The following is a 22,310-nucleotide window of genomic DNA, read 5'->3' as shown; positions in this document are numbered from 1 at the left end:
GAGCCATCTATTTGGGGGGGCGCGGCTTCAGTGTTGCTGAGGATGCTCCACCCACTGGTTCAGCATTGGTACGGATTATTAAATTGCTCAGCTTGTGATATTAATATTACGAAAATGAATAAAATGATGGGCTAAAAGCCTGAATGACATCTGAAAATTTCAAACAGTGAATGGAAATAAAAAAAAAAAAAAAGGTAAAAATAAAATTTTTCATACAAAGTGACAATATTGATAACAACACAAATAATAGTGTCAATCTGTATATAATACACATAAGAAGTGACAATATTGATGACAACACTAACAATGCTGCAACAGAAACTTCCGTGTGTATATAATTCATGTCTATATGTTTAGAGTTGTGAGACTTACGTTTTTCCACATTAGAACTTCTTGCTGGTAAGTCTCACAACTCTAAACATATAGACTCGAATTATATACACACGGAAGTTTCTGTTGCAGCATTGTTAGTGTTGTCATCAATATTGTCACTTCTTATGTGTATTATATACAGATTGACACTATTATTTGTGTTACCAATATTGTCGTCACTTTGTATGAAAAATTTTATTTTTACATTTTTTTTATTTCCATTCACTGAAATTTTCAGATGTCATTCGGGATTATAGTCCATCATTTTATAGCACTACACTTTTCATTTTTTCTTTGCCATTTATCTAATTTGGTGTGTTAGCTGCTTGGAACTGGGGGTAGCGCAAAATTATTTGCTACATTTTCTGATATTAACATTGAAAAAAAAATTTTAAAAAGTAAATGAAAAGAATTACCTCAAGTCGACTAACAGTTTCTTCATTACCGATGATTTCATTGAGCTTTATTGGTCTGTATTTCTCTACCCTACATAAAACAAAGTAGTCAAAAATCATGCGTGATAGAACAAGACAGTTTAAATCAAGACCAAGTTTAAATCAACTAAATACTTTCTAGGTGTATCAAAACTAAAGGTTTGCAGCCTGAGTAGAAAAAGCTGTCTCCTGCCAGCATACCACAGAGGGGGACCCATGTTCACTGTATTCAAACAGTGATCTCTCTGCAGAGGTCTACCACACCTTCTACTGCAGCCTTTCATGTAATATTAGGGTTCCTCTGAGGGGTTCCTTGAGCAATTTCTGCCTCTCAGATATGTAACCACTGACACTAATGACTTTTAGCTGTCTGTAAGGACATTTTCCCCCACTAAGTACAAATGTAAGGAGCATTCTTCCCTTGGACCATTATGCTAATGTAGTGTGAGATGCAGATATAGTAATTATAAGCATGGGATCCCTGCCACTGGAAAGTTATTTTAGAGGTTCCTCAATTTTAAAAAGTTTGGGTAAGGCTACTCTACTGAGTCAGAAAAAAGTTTATCAAATAAGGAAAGCTCATGCATCCTGCTGATTGGAGGACTCTACCAATGACAGCTGGATGTGTGGGGGACCTTAGCAGGATGCTGGCAGAGGACTGATTTTTTTTTTTGCAAGCTCCAGGTTGTGGGTGGTCCCTCACATATAATGCAGGGCTATTGGCTGATGTGATTATGTGATACTGTGGCACAGAGCACCTTAGAAAAGTGGCTTTGGGGGAGCAGCCACAGACTGATGTAGTGTACTCTTGTAAGGTATACCTTATTCCTCATCTCCTAGACTTTACAGAGGGCACTACTGCAAGGGTGGGCGTTTTTTTTTTTTTTTTTTTTCATACCTGGAGCTGGAAGAGTTTAAACAAAAGTTTACGGTTTGTTATGAATTGGTAAAAAAAAAAAAAAAAAAAAAAAAAGGGAAGGAGGAAGAACACCCATAGCCTGGCTTTGATGGCCACTTATACTCGCCTTTATTTTCATTCCCCAGTCACCAGGAGTGAAGAGGAAACCACAATATTTCTGGGTATGGGGTACGATGAGGATACCCAACCCATGTTCTTCTAAGTGACAGCAGGGGTGATGGAACATAAAAATCGTGACATTCTCCCACCTACTAAATCGTGTGGTTTGTCCTGCGCGGGGGGGCACTGCAAGAGGAATGCCCAGACCTACAGGTCGGGGGGGCACTGTGAAGGGTACGTCCAAACCTACGGTGGGGTTGCACCGAGTCAAGAACGCTCAACCTACGGTGGGGGGGGGCGCACCGTGACGAGAACGCCCGACCTACGGTGGGGGGGCTCACCGCGACGAGAGCGCCCGAGAGAACGCCCGACCTACGGTGGGGGGGCTCACCGCGACGAGAACGCACGACCTACAGTGAGGGGGGCAGGGTTTGGCACCGTGACTAGAACGCTGACCTACGGTGGGGGGGGCACCGTGACAACACAATGCAAGGATGCACTCCACTGGGACAATTGATATAAAGGGAAACCTTGATGGAGGCGATTTATGTAAGGGGGTACTCTGGTGTAGGGGGAGGGGCTTTGATGGGGATCCTGATGGAAGGAGGGGCTCTGACTAGGACACAGTGGGCTAGGTTTAATTATCCTGATCTAATGACAACCTATTTTCCGATCACTCCTGTACCACCTGTCAGATGTCACAACTGGTGATACAGAAGTGTGCTGGGTGATCAGGGAATACCAGCTCCCTGCATCTCTATTACACTATGTAACAGACTGTCAGTGACCCACACACACACACACTGCTCACATTATGCCCCCTGATTTATTTTACTGTACCCCTAGATCAGACATTGATTGCGATGTGTGTGGGGTATGATCAGAATGGAGCACACGTACAGTTAGTGCCATCAGCACATTGTAGTCCACACAAGGTGGGCACCTCCATAGACCTGGCATGGCATGTAAACAATACAGAAGGCAGAGCTCTGCAGGCTTCAATGCCAACACACATGTGTTATTAGTGTGAGTGTATACAAAGTTTTCCTAAAGGCGGCCTGCACTTCCTATACTATGACACTTCCTATACTATGACACACGTACTCACCATGGCAGCTCATAGGTCCCGGCAGGCCCCTTACTCCCCGAAGCCTGCTGCTCTTTATTCCCCTGCTCCCCGCTCGGGACATCCTCCATTTCCACCTCCATCTTTATTTCCCGCCGGCGCCACACTTGTCGGTCCGAACTACGTTATGAGGACGTCACTATGCCGCGCCTCCTCAGCTCACCCCGGCCCGGCGAGGGCTTGTAATGGAGGAGCCGTGCACAGGCTGCCGGTTATTATTGTCCTTCTCTCATTCCATGTGTGTATTCATATAGGTGATGTACATTATTGTGCACTGGGAGCACATGGCGTGCCGACGTTACAGCCGAGAAAACACTAGAGGGCGCAAGAGAGGCGTGATAGAACTGGAACACATATGGCTTCGTTGTGAAAGTGCAAAGAAGAGAGTATTCCTCCAGAGGGCGCTGTGCGAAGCTTGATTGAGGGATGCAAGATGGCACTACTGACCTCTTCAGTCAAGTGCTTGTAAAGGCTGAAAGTTGTTTTTACCTTTATATATAGCTCCCAAATGTCCCTAATTTGGAACAATGTCCCTCTGTCCCTCATTTTGGTCTGATCTGTATAGTTGTATATAAAATGCACTTTTTATCTTTCGAAAAGTGTTTCCCAGTGCTAAACCTTTCATCCAATTTCTAAATTGCTGCATTTGTAAATGTTAAAATCCAATATAAAGGAATAGTAGTGGTAAAAAAAAAAGCCCTTGTCACACTCAGATATGCTTTGACGGACGACCAAAACCGGCAACGGAAGCCATGGAGTCTCAACGAGAGCCTTCTGCAAGACCCAGAGGTGTTGGCAGATGTGACAAAGGAAATAGGTCACTTCTTCCAAACCAATGACACTGCAGACAGCGATATGGGAGTGATATGGGAAACCCACAAGGCGGTAGTATGCGGTATACTCATTAAACATGGATCGAGAATCAAAAGACAAAGAACGGCCCAACTTACCTCTCTACTCTCCAAACTGCAACAATTAGAGACTAAACACAAACAGACTCAGACTGGACCATTAGAAAGTGAGTTAGACATCACACGCAAACAGATCACAGACCTTCTCCACATTAAAGCGAAAGCCGCACTCCAAATTTGCCGCAAAAAGGTATATGAATCAGGGAATAAATGTGGCAGGTTCTTGGCTCAGACATTGCGTACACAAAGAGCTGCTTCATACATACAGACTGCCACCCTACCCCAACAAATTTCCCAAGCGTTTAAATCATACTATGCATCGCTATATAATCTGCCCACGCCTCCACCCCCCCTTGAGCAAATAACAGAATACATAACATCCTCCCTTATGCCGGCCTTACCGACCGAAGCACGCAAACAGTTAGAAGACCCCATCACCCTCCTAGAACTACAGGCAGCAATAGGTAACACCAAGCCTGGGAAAGCCCCCGGACCAGATGGCCTAACTACACAATATTACAAGACCCTGCTTCCTTCATTAGGTACACAAATGGTTAAACTTTTCAACAATCTCAGTAAGGCAGGCAAACTACACGACTCAACTCCACTAGCCCATATATCAGTGATCCTCAAAGAGGGTAAAGACCCGACACAGTGTGGGAGCTATCGCCCAATATCTCTTCTCAACACCGATCTAAAAATATTCACGAAAATAATAGCCACCAGACTACAACAACACCTGACCCAACTGATACACCTGGACCAAGTTGGCTTTGTGCCCACCAGGGAAGCCCGAGACAATACCATTAAGGTACTAAATCTACTATACTCAGCCAACCTTCGGAAACTTCCAAGTGTCTTCGTAGGCACGGACGCAGAAAAAGCGTTTGACCGGGTAAACTGGGATCTTATGCTCGCTACCCTGAGACATATAGGTTTGGGAGACAATATGACAAACTGGATCAAAGCGGTGTATTCAAATCCAACTGCTAGGGTCAGAGCCAACGGGGTACTATCGGACTCTTTCCAGATTAGAAATGAGACGAGACAGGGCTGCCCACTCTCACCTTTACTTTTTTCCCTATCCCTAGAACCCTTCTTATGCCATATAAGATTGAATCCGGACATCACCGGCATTGAGATAGACGGTACCCCACATAAGGTTTCGGCATATGCCGATGATCTGATGTTCTCACTCACAAATCCTACCATATCCATACCAAATCTACTACGAGAATTTGCAAACTATGGAGAACTTTCTAATCTAAAAATTAACCTTTCTAAATCGGAGGCAATGGGTGTCGGGATACCCCAACCACAACTTAAACACCTCCAATCGAGTTTCAATCTAAAATGGACCAACACGGCACTGAAATATTTAGGCACGTCTATTCCACAAAACTTCTCTAAACTATATGAACTTAATTTCCCGCCCCTCCTAAAAAAAGTCAAAGCACTACTAAGTCAATGGCACATGGGACTCCACTCGTGGCTGGGCCGCCCGTAATATCCTAAAAATGACCATCCTTCCCAAATTTCTGTATCTCATGCAGGCCCTACCTATTCAGATACCTGCAATCTATTTTAAGCAAGTGCAATCAGTCTTCACAGAATTCATTTGGGCCCGAAAACGACCTAGACTCGCTAAAAAACTTCTCATCCTCCCTAAACCTTACGGTGGCCTGGCACTGCCGGATATCCGCACCTATTACTACGCAATTCACTTGGGTAGACTAGTGGACTGGTGCCGACACCACAAGACTGGTGTTATACTGCATTACCAGTGGGTATCAAACGACATCCTCTAATTGGCACCACTTCCAAAATCAGCGCTCTTCTCCCATCTCAGGCATCTCTCTCTACCCAAAACTCCCCACTATGCCCTATACTGGGTAACCCTCAATTTGCCCCTGGCTTCAGTGATGGGGTCTTTCGGGGTTTAAGTGGAGCGGGCCTGTTCCAGGCGTCGCATTTCAGCTCCGGAGGACAATGGAAGTCGATCACAGAGCTCACTGACCACACGGGGCCGTTCCGCTTGGACTTCCTGAGATCACATCAATTGACCCACTTTCTCCATACTATGGAACCTCCGATTGAAAATCACCAACCACTCACGACACTGGAGGAACTCTGCACTGACAACGGAGTACTATCACATACTCTCTCATTGACATACAAACTCCTAATTACACCTAACTACAGATTTAGCCCCTCCGGGACTTCTCAAGTGGGAAAGGGACCTGGACCGCCAGTTTGACATTGCTACAAGGAAACAAATACTCAGATTCACACACAAATCCTCCATATGCGCTAAAACTCAAGAAACCAATTACAAAATCATATCCGTTGGTACAGAACCCCGGTAGTCCTACACAAGTTATTTCCGTCAACATCTGACCAATGTTGGCGATGTCAATCAGATAAGGGAACCCTACTACACATCTTCTGGACTTGTCCCAAACTAACACATTTCTGGCAAACAATCAGAGAGACGGTTCAAAGATTTACAGAACGTACAATACCAGATGACCCAGCATTTTTCCTTCTACACGCGTCAAACATACCTGAACGAACATACAAAAAATCTGTGATCCAACACTTATTGGATGCAGCCAAAGCCTGCATTCCACTAAACTGGAAATCCCCACACCCTCCCTCGATTGAACTATGGTTCACAAAGGTGGAGGAAATCAGAAAAATGGAGGATCTCATCCTCACGGCTCAGAATAGACAGGAGACATTCTCCAAAACATGGCAACTGTGGAACATGTTCTTATACTCAGATGAAGGCCAATCACTGAGAGGAATTATTCCCTCATCTCAACCAAATACAACCACAGCCTGACTTGACAAGTTGCCTGCTGGATATTATAACACAAGCTAGGCGGGAACTAGTACCACTCCATACAAGTGGGGATCCCCCCCCTCTACTCCCCCTCTACCCCACCCCCCTCTCCATCTTATTCCCTCTTTCTCTTCTTCTAACACCTTGATATCTTTTATCTCTTTCAACTTCCAAAAATAACAAAAAGAGGTGGAATTGGTCCCAAGAGGCTACCTGACATCACAACTATGCCTTGCAGGGTTACAAGTAACTCTGCCTCCACAAGGTTAGAAACAGAGACAACAAGATATGCACTAAACAACAATGCTCTATGGGTTTCAACAGGAAATAAAGAACCCACCTTCTATACACGACACAATTGCTAGATTAAAATGGTTGTTTGTAGTCATGTTACAAGATGCATACCTGTTGATATATGTTATTTTTATGTGTAGCATAGTTCATTTGTGGTCCATGTGGACCTTTTTCACTACATAAATAAACAATTAAAAAAAAAAAAAAAAAAAGCCCTTGTGGATTTAATGAACCTTTTTTTTGGTTAATTCTCCTTTAACCACTTGACCACTGGGCACTTAAACCCCCTTCCTAACCAGACCTTTCAGCTTTCGGTGCTCTCACATTTTGAATGACAATTACTCAGTCATGCAACACTGTACCCATATGAAATTTTTGTCCTTTTTTCACACAAATAGAGCTTTCTTTTGTTGGTATTTAATCACCGCTGGGTTCTTTTTTTTTTTGGGCTATAAAAGAAAAAAAGACTGAAAATTCAGTAAAAAAAATAAAATTTTCTTTGTTTCTGTTATAAAATTTAGCAAATTAGTAATTTTTCTTCATAAATTTTGGCCACAATTTATACCGATACATATCTTTGGTAAAAATAAGTACAAATCGGTGTATATTATTTGGTCTTTGTGAAAGTTATAGAGTCCACAAGCTATGGTGCCAATATCTGAAAATTGATCACACCTGAAGTACTGACGGCCTATCTAATTTCTTGAGACCCTAAGACCCCATTCACACAGGGACGACTTGTCAGGCGACCTAGTCGCCTGACAAGTCGCCTCCCGTTCTGTACTATGGAGCCGTTCTAAGGGGAGCGACGCAAGTCGCTCCGACTTAGAAAAAGGTTCCTGTACGACTTCGGGGGCGACTTGGGGCGACTTGCATAGACTTCTATGCAGAAGTCGTTTTGCAAGTCGCCCGGGCATTCGTTTGCAGGTCGCCTCGCTGAGGCGACCTGCAAGTCGTGTTGCCCCTGTGTGAATGGGGGATAACAAGCCAGGAAAGTACAAATACAAATACCCCCCAAATGACCCCTTTTTGGAAAGAGGACATTCCAAGATATTTAGAAAGAGGCATGGTGAGTTTTTTGAGGCATTTTTTCCCACAGTTCTTTGCAAAATCAAGATTTTTTTTTTTCTTAACAAAATTGTTATATTAGCAGGTTATTTCTCACACACAGCATATGCATACCACAAATTACACCCCAAAATACACATTCTGCTATTACTCCTGAGTGCGGCGATACCACATGTGTGAGACTTTTACACAGCGTGGCCACATACAGAGGCCCAACATGCAGGGGAGCACCTTCAGGCGTCCTGGAGCACCCAGGCCAATTCTGACATTTCTCTCCTACATGTAAAAATCATTGAGCCAACTTTGTTTTTTTTAGCAAAGACCCTAGAGAATACAATGGCAGTTGTTGCAACTTTTTATTTCGCATGGTATTTGCGCAGCAATTTTTTGAACGCTTTTTTTTGGAAAAAAAAAACAGTTTTGTGCTTTAAAAAAAAACAAAACAGTAAAGTTGGCTCAATGTTTTTGCATAATGTGAAAGATGAAGTTACACCAAGTAAATAGATACCTAACATGTCACCCTTCAAAATTGCACACGCCAAACTTCACTACTTAAAAATCCTCATAGGCGACGCTTTAACATTTTTTACTGGTTACATGTTTTGAGTTACAGAGGAGGTCTAGGGCCAGAATTATTGCTCTCGCTCTAACGTTCGCACCGATACCTGCATGCGAGCACACGGACAGGGGCGCTTTAAAAAAATTTTTTCTTTTTATTGTTCATTTTACTTTATTTATTTTAGTTTGACACTTTTTTCCCAAAAAAAAAAATTTTGATCACTTTTATTCCTATTACAAGGAATGTAAACATCCCTTGTAATAGGAATATGGCATGACAGGTCTTCTTTACAGTGAGATATAGGGTCAATAAGACCCCACATCTCACCTCTAGGCTGGGAAGCTTGAAATTAAAAAAAAAAAAGAAAAAAAAAAAACGATCCTGGCTTCGATCGTAGCGGTGAGTCGGTAGAAGCGCCAGAGGGCGCCGGGAGGGGGGGACGTACCCTCTCGCCTCCCATAAGAACGATCAAGCAGTGGAACAGCCGCTATGATCATTCTTATGGTGTAGGGAATCGCCGGCTGAAAAAGCTGATATCTGAATGATGCCTGTAGCTGCACCCATCATTCAGATATCCCTGCACAAAATCAAGGACGTCGTATGACGGCCGGCGGGCAGGAAGTGGTTAAAACACATTTTTTTTAACACAAAGTTGTCCATTTATATAATATTTCTAACACATAGCATGTACATACCAAAAATGACACCCCAAAATAGATTCTCCTACTCATACCACATGTGTGAGACTTCCTCATCCTGGCCACATACAGAGGCCGAGTACAGCCGAGTATGGCAGAGTATAGCCAAGTATGAATGAGCATGGCTGCGCTTGGCTGGGTATGGCTGTGCATGGCTGGGTATGGCTGAGTATGGCAGGGTATCGCCAAGTATGACTGGGTATGGCTGGGTATTGCAGAGTATGACTGGGTATGACTGGGTATTGCAGGGTAGTGCAGGGTATTGCAGAGTATTGGGGGGTGTTGCAGAGTATTGCGGGGTGTTGCAGAGTATTGCGGGGTGTTGCAGAGTATTGCGGGGTATTGCAGAGTATTGTGGGATATTGCAGAGTATTGTGGGATATTGCTGAGTATTGCAGGGTATTATAGTATGGAGGGATGGCTGAGCATAGATGGATGGGTGGCTGGATGTGACTGTATTTGTCACAGAGCAGCGTTGTGGGCACTACAGATGCAGCCCACAATGCTGCTACCATCCGATCCCTCCCCCTCTCCTCCCCCTCTGTACCGATCGGTACACAGAGGGGAGGGAGGAACGACATGACGCCGATTTGTTTACATGTGATCGCTCCGTCATTAGACGGAGCGATCACATGGTAAACGGCCGAGATCAGCGGCCGTTTACCGTGATCCGTGATGCGCCGGGTCCTCTGGACCCAGCGGTCACGGATGTTCTCGGGTGCGTGCCCCAGGGGGCGCGCGAGAGCGGGATTCTGGGAGGACGTCCATGGACGCCCTCCCAGGATAAGCCGACCGCGCTGTAGCCGTCTTTCGGCTATGGCCCGGTTGGCATGTGGTTAAGGGGTGTGGCAGGGGGTGTGTCCTATGCCTACATACTTTTGTTAGTAGGTGTCCCTCATTCCCATCTCAAAAAGTTGGGAGCTATGTTTATATATTCTCTGCATGAAGGTAAAAAACCTTCAGTGTGCAGCTTCCTTAATACTTACCTCAGATTGATCCCGATCCAGTGATGTGCACAAGAGCCAGTCACAGCCAGTGAGGAGGGGGCGGGACTGAGCCATGCTCTGTGTGTCCCACATGGGAGCGAGTACGCATGAGTGCCCCCATAGCAAACGGCAGATGGCAAGGGGGACCCGAGAAGAGGAGGATCCATGCTGCTCTGTATAAAACCATTCCACAGAGCAGGTAAGTATGACATGTTGCTGGGAGCAGAGTTGGGGGATAGGATATAATGAGGGCACACACAATATAAAGTAACTCAAAGACAACGGACTCCGGTATACTTTTTTAGACAATGGGGTTTATTTACTAAAGGCAAATCCACTTTGCACAAGTGCACTTGGAAGTGCAGTCGTTGTAGATCTGAGCGGGACATGCAATGAAAATAAAAAACAGCATTTTTGCTTGTACATGATTGGATGATAAAATCAGCAGAGCTTCCCCTCATTTCAGATCTTCCCCTCAGATCTAAAGCGACCTGCAATGCAAAGTGGATTTGCCTTTAGTAAATCAACCCCAATGTCGCTTTATTTTACATGGACTGTTGCCTTTTATACAGATTGCGGTGATCGTTGTTGCGGTGTGTCAGTCTGACACACTGCAACTACGATCCCGGTAAAGGGTCTTTGACGGAGACGCTTTACCACGTGATCAGCTGTGTCCAATCACGGCTGATCACTATGTAAACTGGAAGAGCCGGTAATCGGCTTTTCCTCACTCGCATCTCTCAGACACGAGTAGAGGAGAGCCGATCGGCTGCTCCTCTGATGGGGGGGTCTGTGCTGATCGATTATCAGCGCAGCCCCCCCCCCCCCGAGGATGCCCACACTGGACCACCAGGGATGCCACTAGGACCACCAGAGATGTCACCACCAGCTATGCCACCCTAGACCACCAGGGATGCCAATCAGTGCCCACAATGGATGCCAATCAGTGCCCACAATGGGCATCACTGATTGGCAGGCATTATTGTTTGGCACTGATTGGCATCCATCAGTACCATACATAACAGTACATCAGTACCACCTATCAGTGCCCATCCATGCCGCCTATCAGTGCCCATCCGTGCCGCATATCAGTGCCGCATATTAGTGCCCATCATCAATGCCACCATATCAGTGCCACCTCATCGGTGCCCATCAGTGCAGCCCCATCAGTGCCCATCAGTGAAGGAGAAAACTTACTTATTAACAAAATTTTGTAACTGAAAAAACTTTTTTTTTTTCAAAATTTTCGTTCTTTTTTTATTTGTTGAGCAGAAAATAAAAATCCCAGAGGTGATCAAATACCACCAAAAGAAAGCTCTATTTGTGGGAACAAAATCATAAAAATTTAGTTTGGGTACATTGTTACATAACCGCGCAATTGTCATTCAAAGTGCGACAGTGCTGAAAGCTGAAAATTGGTCTAGGCAGGAAGGTGTATAAGTGCCCAGTATTGAAGTGGTTAAATTTGTCATTTTTATTTACTTTCACTTCTAATGAGAACAGCAAACGGGAACAAAAGAGCCAGTGAATCTTCCTAAAGGGGGCACACGCAGTAATAGAACCTGACATGTTTTAATCCCTCTCCACTCTATCCGAAACTAAAAAAAAAAAAAAAGTTTTGCATTTAGTTACACTTTGTGGGCTCATTTACACAAGCAGCAGACCTTGCAGCCCCTCTGAAAAGGGATCTGTGGTGGATCACTTTTCAAAGGGCATTTGCCAGCCAGCTTAAGCCTTGTGAAGCCTGTGCCACCATGCTGCAACCCCACACGTTGCACTGGGTTACAGGGCAGTTGTGGCAGGACCTTATTCACTTAAATAGGTCACGTTCAGCTGTAGTAATGCCTTCTGATTGCGACAGCAGGTATAACGTTTGCTGCAGCTGAGAAGCAAAGCATCATGACTGCGGTATGTGTACAACCCCCTCTGGCCACTGTTAGGCTGTTAAGGGGAGCAGTTAGGGGCAAAAAAAAACTCAGCTCAACCACCATTTTTACTGCCTCCAGTCCACAAGTGTAAATTAGCCCTTAGGGTTCTTACACATAGAGAGACATAACTAGAACCTTCTGGGCCCCAGTGCAAGAAACCATGAAGTGCCACCTATCAGTGCTCATCAATGCTGCCCATCAGTGCTACTTATCAGTGTTCATCAATGCTGCCTATCAGTACTCATCAATGTCCATCAGTGCTGCCTATCAGTGCTCATTAATGCTACCTATCAATGCCCACTGGTGCTCATCAATTCCACCTATCAGTGCTCATCAATGTCCATCAGTGCTGCCTATTAGTGCTCATAAATGCTGCCTATCAATGCCCATCAGTGCTTATCAATTTCACCTATCAGTGCTGCCTATCAGTGCCACCTATCAGTGCTTATCAATGTCGCCCATGAGTGTCGTCTATCAGCGCTGTCTATCAGTGTCACTTATCAGTGCTCATCAATGCCGCCTATCAATGCTCATCAATGCCGCCTATCAATGCTCATCAATGAAGCTTATCAGCGCCATCAGGGACACACTTAATCCAAAAAGATCCCTATAGGCCCCACAAGGTAAACCCCAAAGCAGGAGAAGGCAGGTATCCTACCAATCCCCTTACAGGGCAAATGGTGCTGGGAAGGGAGGGCACTTTTTACAATCAAGGACAGGCCCCTACCCTGTCTTTAGGGACATAATCAATATTGTGGTTAGGGCCCCCCCAGGATTCAATCAGGGGCAAGTCCCTCCAGGACATGTCCAGGATCATCGTGCGAATGGTCGGGGACAGGGCCCACCTTCCTACCGTAACTTTGGTCAATCCAATAATAAAGGATATGGGTATGGTACCATGTATGGTCAGGGATCGAATCGTCCTGATCCACCATATCAATTTGGAGGAGATAATGATTATGAATACAATGTTAACACGCATAACAGTTTTTTCCCTTGCGGGATAGAGAGAGCCCTGGGCTCACTGTGATCAATTTTGCATCCAATCATGGGATGGGTAATTGTCTTCCTAATGCATCTCATGAACCTTATAATGAGAAACAGGCCATATGAGATCTGACTCGGGCAATCAAGGGTGCCAGAATTGGGGTTTTCCCAGACCCAACCAAGGTGTCAAGAGACTGGTTGAACAAAGAGAGGAACTAGAGGGGGAGGCGGGTACAATCAAAAAAGAAAAAAGACAAACAGTTGTAGTTGGTGTGGGAATTTTCAGTCTGAGCACTACTGCGTTGACGGACCCGGAGAAATTTGTGCTAGATAAGGGACTTAAATTTACACTACCTAGAAAGCTGAATAAATTTCAGCCTTACATGGATGTGCATAAATTTGTACATAAGCCTAATATTAAACGTTACCTGATCACCAATCCAATTAAAGAAAACAGATTGGTGTCCACTGAATTTCTTGACTCTGGTCTTTCTAATGTCTCACTTTTTAGTCCCCCAGGGGCTTTGGCCCCCTCGCTTAACTGCTTCCGGACCAGGTTGGCTCCCCTGCGCGAAACCACGTAGCTGTACATTGGCTAGCAGGCTGCACGCCAGGGGTGCCGATGCTCATGGCCAACGGTCGTGATGACCACCGGCCACAAGTGATCGTGACCAGGAGAGACAGAACAGGGACGAGTGTGTGTAAACTCACACTTCCCTGTTCTGACAGGAGTGACAGATCGTGTGTTCCTATTAGCTAGGAACCACGATCTGTCACTTCCTGTAGTTAGTCCCTCCCCCTTCAGTTAGAATTACCTCCCAGGGAACATAGCTAACCCCTTCACCGCCCCCTAGTGTTAACCCCTTCACTGCCAGTGACATTTTTACAGTAATCAATGCATTTTTAATTGCACTGATCACTGTATTAATGCCAATGGTTCCAAAAATGTGTCAAAATGGTCTGATGTGTCCGCCATAATGTCACAGTCACGATAAAAATCGCAGATCGCTGCCATTACTAGTAAAAAAAAAATAATAATAAAAATGCTATAAATATATCCCCTATTTTGTAGACGCTATAACTTTTGTGCAAACCAATCAATATACGCTTATTGCGATTTTTTTTTTTTACCAAAAATATGTAGAAGAATACATATTGGCCTAAACTGAGAAAAAATGTGCTTTTTTTAAAAAAAAAATGAGGATATTTATTATAGCAAAAAGTACAACATATTGTGTTTTTTTTCAAAATTTCGCTCTTTTTTTGTTTATAGCGCAAAAAATAAAAACCGCAGAGGCGATCAAACATCACCAAAAGAAAGCTCTATTTGTGGGAAAAAAAGGATGCAAATTTTGTTTGGGTACAACGTCGCATGACCGCGCAATTGTCAGTTAAAGAGACGCAGTGCTGAATCGCAAAAAATGCATTGGTCAGGAAGGGGGTAAATTCTTCCAGGGCTGAAGTGGTTAAAATGTTTTGGGGTGTGGTACTTAGGGATTTGGATCAGATGCAAATTAAGAATGTTAGAATAAATAAGGATTTGGAAGCTGGCCTTGATTCCCTGTGTAATAACAAGAATTTGGTTATAAGACCAGTGTACAAAGGAGGGGGAATTGTAGTGTTGGATAGGAAAGACTATATGACTGAAATGCACAGGATTGTGGGGGATCGTGATTCCTACACCCCATTGGCATCTGATCCCAAGGCTAACTATCAGAGAGAGCTTGAAAGAATTATCACTAGAGGTTTTATACGGGGCACTTTAAAAAAGAAAGAAAAACTTTTTCTGGTCCCTAAAGCACCACGTACCCCGATTATCTATTATCTGCCAAAGATACACAAGAATCCCACCTGCCCCCCCGGGCCATCCAATAGTCAGTGGTATTGACTCTGTTACATCCCGGGTAGGCAGGTACATTGATTTTTATCTACAGCCGTTGGTTCAAATGATGCCTTCCCACATTAAAGATTCCCGACATGTAATTAATTTACTGTCCAGATACACCCCAAGAGAAGGGATGTGGCTTGTGACAGCAGATGTCACCTCACTATATACAGTTATACCACATGATCAGGGTTTGTTTGCTGTGAAATATTACTTGGAGCGTGACACTGGTTTGTCCTCTGAACAGGTTTCCTTTATTATGGAACTACTTGAGTTTGCAGCTTCACATAATTATTTCTGGTTCAACTAATATTTTCGCCAGGATGGCGAGGTAGCAATGGGGGCTAAGTATGCCCCTAGCCTTGCAAACCTTTTTATGGCTCTTTGGAAGGAGGATGTCATCTATGCCCAACAGAGACCCCTATTAGTCTTGTGGGCAAGGTTAATAGATGACATCATCCTCCTGTGGGATGGCAGTGGTCCCGATTTAGCTCAATTTATGTAATATCAAAACTAGAGGGATATTTTTTAACTTGGAGGCCAGTCGGTCTGAGATCAATTTTTTGGATCTTAAAATTCCTGTTAAGAGAAACAGGTTTGTTACCTCCACATATTTTAAGACAACAGATAGAAACTTGTATATCCCTGTTGATAGTTGTCATTATAATTCATGGCATAGATCAGTTCCTAAGAGCCAATATATGCGACTTGGGCGTAACTGTACTGAGCCGGAGGAATTTTTGGTGCAGGTTGATACTTTAACTAAGAGATTAGTTGAAAAGGGCTATGCCATCGGATCACTCTTGATCAAGTTGCACAAATGCATAGGGAGGATATTTTAAAAGAGAAGTCCTTACAGGAGAATAGAGTTTCTTCCCCGATAGTTCTGTTTATTACCAACTTTTCTGTGCAACATAAAAGCATCAAATGGCTGATTTCCAAGCATTGGCACATTTTGGGTAACAATCGGGTGTTAAACACCGTTCTGCCCACCAAACCTCAAGTGGTGTATAAGGGTGCCCCCTCTCTCAGGGATAGAGTAGCTCCCAACATTTTTAATCCCCCTACAACAAATAAAATTGTTTTTTTCCAGAACCTCACAGGTTTCTATCAGTGTAGAAGGCGTCGAGTGTGTTCTCTGAGTGGTTGTGTGCATAGGAGAACTAAATGATTTGTCCCTACTAGTACTTCAGTGGAGTTTGAGATTAAGCCATTTATCACATGTTCGACAGTATGGGTAGCTTACTTGTCACTAGTCAGCACGCCGCCTGTGCCCCAGGACAATCTCAGCTTGTAACGAAACGCATCGGGAGGAGGGACATGCTGACGACACCACATTGCTATGATCCCAGAAGGACCGGGTGGTCTATGTAAGCCGGCCGTTTTTTTACCAATGTTTTTTATTCTACTCCTTATTTTAAGTGCAATATCATTTTTATTATTAAAGATATAGTTGGTTTTTACATTATGACAAGCTTTTTCTTTTTGGGTTACTCTGGCTACCCTGGCATTTATGCCCACTGACTACGGAGCTGATCCCTAGTCCATATGAGAGTTTAAGGAAATCTGCTTGGCCTTACCCCGTTTGGAATGAGTTCTGTCTGTGAGCTGACATCAAATTCTCCCTCAAGGACCTGGCTAGGTATTAGCTGCAAGCTTTCCTAAGCTTGCCGTCTGGTAAGCGCATTGTTTATGTGGTGGAGGTGCATGTTTTTGTTATGGTGTACAAACTATCTACCTCACTGTCACAAGGAATTTGAAGGGACATACTTTTATCCACTTTTTTGCCTTGATGGACTGATTATAAGGACTAACAATTCACACTGTGTCTCACTATATTTTAATCAACATCTTAATTTTTTAAGATTAAAAAAAAACAAAAACCTGGAAGCTGATTGGTTTCTATGCAGAGCTGCACCAGATTTTGCATGCTCCAGTCTTAGTAAATCTCCCCCATAGAGCCTAAAAGCTGAAAGCAATCTAAAATTGAAAAAAAAACAGAATACTTTCTATCTTTACTTGTTCTGAGTCAATGACTAAGGAATTATTGCTTATTATTATTACTTGAAGTGGCTGTAAAGGCAGAAGGAGAATGCATTCAGATAAAAAGCCTTTTTTGTGCAGCAGCCCCCCTCAGCCACCCTATTACTTACCTGAGCCCCATCTAGATCCAGCGATGTTGCATGAAAGTTTCAGCTCCCTGGGACTCTTCCTCATCATTGGCTGAGACAGCAAAGGGGCGCCATTGGCTCCTGCTGCTGTCAATCAAAGTCACTGAGTTGATGATTTGAGAAAGGCGGCGGGGTGGGGCCGCGGGTTTGTGTCTGAATGAACACACAGATCAGTGGCTCGGCTCAGGTGTCCCCATAGCAAGCTGCTTGCTGTAGGGGTACTTAACAGGAGGGAGGGGCCGGGAGAACAGAGAAGAGGAGGATATGGGCTGCTCTGTGCAAAACCATTGCACAGAGCAACCAGATAAGTATAACATGTTTGCTATTTTTAACGAAACAAACCCCCAATACTTTAGTATCACATTAATGCTGAATTCTAGGTAGGCAATTTTTGCATAGTTACGCTGACCCAGCTTGCCTGTGGGATTTCTGTGGAAGCTGGAAAACACTGTAGAAGGCACCACTACAATGACCTCCAATGGCTTCTGTGTCCTGTGGTGAGTATTTGCCCTGCTAGTTACTGAACACGGGAGGTTGCGTTCTTGGTATGGGTGAAGTTCAGAGAGTGCTTTGCATTTACTCAATAAATGCAAATTGTTCTCTGATTGGACAAGGTAGAGTTCCTGATGTCACTGCCTCGTCCAGAAAACACTGCATTTATTGAGGAAATGCAAAGTGTCATCCAAATGGCGCCTGTGTCGAGTGAATGACCTCCTGTGTTCACAATGCAGCAGGGTGGCCGCTTGGCACAGGACTTGGGAGCAGGTAGAGATCACTGGAGTAGTGGTGCTTACTACAGTTTTTTCTAGCTTCCACCGAGATCCCACAGGTATGGCACATACATACCTAAACTGGTCCAAGCTGGGTCAACATAACTATGCAAAAATTGCCATATCTGGAATTCAAGGAGCGAGCCTGCTTGGGTGCCCCCATAGCAAGCTGTGGGGATACTTGGCAGGAGGGTGCAGCCAGAGGCTCCAACGGTGGACCCGAGAAGAAGAGGATCGGGGCTGCTCCGTGCAAAGCCACTGCACAGAGCAGGTAAGTATAGCTAGTTTGTTATTTATAAAATGAAAACTTGCCTTTAATATCACTTTAAGTTTTGGCTTTAATAATTTCTAAGTCAGGGATTCAGGAATTTTTGAAGCCAAAACATAAAAAGACAGCCAGGCAATAGGCAATTTTACAATGAATTCAGCAATGACCGCTAATATTTCTCTTTCCGGGGGGTTTCTTTTAAGCATCTTTAAAAAAAATGGTACTCAGAACCAAATAATGACATTCCAGTGTGCTTTTAAAACACAAGCAAAAAATTGGCATAGTTATCACAAATGCCAAAGCTAGTAAGTGAGCTCTAGTCGTATTACCACCCCAAACCCATGGGAAATGTGCATTTCCTGTTTTCCAGTATTCTCCGAGCTCTTGAATAAAATATTTGCTGTTTTGCTACAGCCAGAGAAGCAACCATTACCAGCTGGTGAACCCTGGACTTACTAATGTTGTGGTTGACATCTCCTCCCTCTTTAATATCCTAAAGCTGGGCTGCTATGGAAACATTTTGTAGCTCTGGACAATGTCAGAAGCATGAATGAATGACTCTTTCTTTGTATAACACTTTACTCCAGAGGGGGCTGTAACGTTTCCGCAATTAATTTTTGAAAGCATTTATTTCCCAGTTAAATTGCTACAAAGGTTACTCTCATATTTTTCACTATTCTAGAGCTTGGTATATTTCATTATGTTAATGTAGTGGCGTTTTCACAGGCAATGGGATTTTAATTATTTGGTGATCAACTTTATCCAAAATGTTTTTCTTTTCTTTTTTTTTATCTCTGTCATGTTATGTATGCTGGGCCACTGTGTAGGATTTTCCTTACCTTTTCCTACTGATGATGATTGTCGCTGGGAGAAGAGATATTTCTCCACTGGTCCCCATAGACATTTTATTCCATCATTACTTTATCCAAACCTAAACGTAAATGCTACACTTTAATCCAGGAGTCTTCAAACTACGGCCCTCCAGTTGTTCAGGAACTACAATTCCCATCATGCCTAGTCATGTCTGTGAATGTCAAAGTTTTACAATGCCTCCTGGGACGTGTAGTTCTGCAACAGCTGGAGGGCCGTAGTTTGAGGATCCCTGCTTTAATCAGTCAATTAGTGAAATTATGAGTTTTCTTAAATTACTGAATATATACATTGACACAGGAGCAATTAAATAATGTCCATTTTTACTTCCAAAAGGTTCTGCTGCTCCTGCTTTACATTCCCTTTACAGATATGGCATGGCAGTAATCATCTAGGAAATATCAAATTGGTATATCGTATGTCTGGTTTTAGCTACAGGTGTCATATATTTCTAAAGCAAAAACAAAATAATTGTCGAGGTAAAGTTGTCCTTAATCATTCTCATAAACATCTCTGGGAATACTTTTAATTGCACTGGCAATAGATCACATTTACTATGATTGGACCAAATTTTAATCAACAAGACTAGACTATGTACAACATTGTAGATGGCTGCTTTTTTTTTTTTTTTGCAAATTCAAACCAATTCAACCAATATGAGCATCTTTCGCAATGGGTAACTAGTGTATGGATGAACTCCCATAGAATTATGTGCAGTTACAAATACTGGAAAGAGTCATTAACAGTCACATGGGTTTCCTTTTTAGATAAGAATAATTCTAACACTACACACAAGCTCTAACCAAAAATCTCCTCTACACAACATTATTGGTAAGAGATCTATCGATTTCCTGACATCACCAATGCATATAAACGCTAGGGTCCAAGGATTTCATAAGAATCCTTGTGCCTTTCATCACACGATAAGAGCAATGTTCCAAAACGACCATATGCCTAAACCTTGGAGAAAAGTCACAGGGGTTCTAATGACTCAGAAACTGAAAAGAAAAAAAACTTAAAGCAACCTTGCCCATGCCAAAGTCATTTCTGATTGACAATGTGGGTAATGGAAAATTCATGCTATAAATATCAGGACTCACAGATCCTCCTTAAAGGCGAATTCTACCGAGGGTGGGTTGATGTACTCCAACTTACAGTATTTGTGTACTTTATATCTTCTCAGCTTAACTATATTTTCGATTGGTTGCACTTGACCTCCCCCAACCCTTCTACTAATCTTGTGTCAGCTCCCTGGGACATTCCCCTGGGTCTCAAGGATGATATTCATCACACTAATGTCTCACACTGTAAGAAATGCTCTGCAGTGGACATTTATTTCTTGGCCTGGCTTACAGCAGAGAGCATTCATTATTCATACACCACACCTCTTACCCCCTTGTGACACAACCACAGATTCAAAGAACTATACAGTCACTCTGATTCTACTTGGTGGCTAAATAGAGGTATTATTTATATAGATCAACTTTTTGACAAGGTGAAAAATCACGCTGACAACAAATTGTTCTTCAAATATCTTCTACTGTGAGATGGAATTGGAGCTTAGTTCAGTTCTCTAACTGTGAAATTTTCAACATCCCCACTGGAAGATGTAATTGATGGCTCTGGCCACACCAAACTGACCACTAACTTTTATAAATGTTTACAAGCCAAGGATTATGATCCATTTGACACCTCCTAATGGAAATGGCTACAGTATATACCAGATCTCGTGGAGAATGGCTGGAATGAGGTTACTGATACCTGGTTCCATGATGTAATCAGTACTGTGGACAGGCTTACACCATTTAAATTCATTCATTGGGGTAAATTTACTAAAACTGGAGAGTGCAAAATCTGGTGCAGATCTGCATAAAAAAACAATCAGCTTCCAGTTTGTTTTGTCAAAGCTTAATTGAACAATCTGAAGTTAGAAGTGGATTGGCTACCATGCACTGCTAAGCTACTTCATATGGGACTTGGTACAACTCTTTGTCCTAGGTGTGGGGATACTCCAGAAAATTCATTACACATGTTTGTGACCTGGTCATGGCTAACCCCCTTTTGGAACAATTTTATTTGCTATAGTCCAAAACTCATTTTAGCTTCCAGGCCTTGAAAAACCCTGAAGTTTGTCTCTTGGGCATCCTTAGCATGTTTGTTGCATGTATTTATTGGCGCACTATGTGCCGATTCATTTTTTTTTTTAAGCCAGGAAGACTGTTCTTCTAAATAGGAAAATTGCTGCTCCTCCTACTTTACAAGGAAAAAGGGGAAAAAACTGCGCTAAGGTAAATTGGGATAATGTACCTAAACACAATCGTGCTGGTGATTGATAAATCTTAATTAAGAAAAGCAGCGATTCTTCTGCACAACAAAATACAGTTTTGGATATGGAAAAATAATAGAGTCACACTAAGACATTAACAAAATGGTGTGTACATTAATCCATAATATTGCCAATGAACCATGTGCATGTACCATGTATCTTAAAACAAATGAGCAAGTTATAACATGACACCAAAACTAAAAACAATATGAAAATAAATAAGGAAGAGCGCCTACATTAGAAAAATTGATTTACCAAATAAAAGTACCATCATCCCATTTCCCCGTACCCCCACCTTCTATTCCCTACCCAAGACTCATAAAGATGTGCATTTCCCTCCGGGAAGACCTATAGTGTCGGGGATAGGCTCTTTAACAGACAACGCGAGCAAATTCGTTGACGCTTTTCTAATGCCCCATGTCCGCAGCCTCCCGTCCTATATCAGAGACACCACCGACCTGTTGCAACACCTTGAGGGAATCCAGATCCCTCCGGACGCCCTGCTCGTGGCTGTTGATATTGAGGCCCTATACTCCAGTATCCCCCACGAGCAGGGCGTACGGACGGCTGGATCCTTCTTAGCTGAACAAGATACAACGACCTGGCCTCTGAACCAGTTCGTACTGACACTACTGTATTTCATTTTGACCAAGAATTATTTTACCTTTAATGATCAATTATTTTTACAAATACAGGGTATTGCAATGGGGACGTCTTGCGCCCCAGCATATGCAAACTTATACCTAGGCGGCTGGGAGTGACATATCCATGCTCATGACCAATACACGGAGTTT

The 22,310-nt window shown here is 43.2% G+C and overlaps 1 protein-coding gene across 1 annotated transcript in view; it reads right to left on the bottom strand.

Annotated features, from left to right (window-relative positions):
• RFC2 (replication factor C subunit 2) overlaps window positions 1-3,294 on the bottom strand; it is a 30,931-nt gene extending 27,637 nt beyond the window's left edge. Inside the window, exons 1-2 of the mRNA XM_073615040.1 lie at window positions 2,933-3,294; window positions 789-858 (exon numbers count right to left, since the gene is read on the bottom strand). Of these exons, the coding sequence (XP_073471141.1) occupies window positions 789-858; window positions 2,933-3,033 (171 nt within the window). The 5' untranslated portion in view covers window positions 3,034-3,294. The remainder of the gene's footprint in view (window positions 1-788; window positions 859-2,932) is intronic.
• Between the last annotated feature and the right edge of the window lie 19,016 nt (window positions 3,295-22,310).

This window comes from Aquarana catesbeiana, linkage group LG02 (genome assembly GCF_042186555.1).
Source record: "Aquarana catesbeiana isolate 2022-GZ linkage group LG02, ASM4218655v1, whole genome shotgun sequence".
Classification (NCBI taxonomy): Eukaryota; Metazoa; Chordata; class Amphibia; order Anura; family Ranidae; genus Aquarana; species Aquarana catesbeiana.
This window is presented reverse-complemented; position numbering and strand designations above follow the sequence as displayed.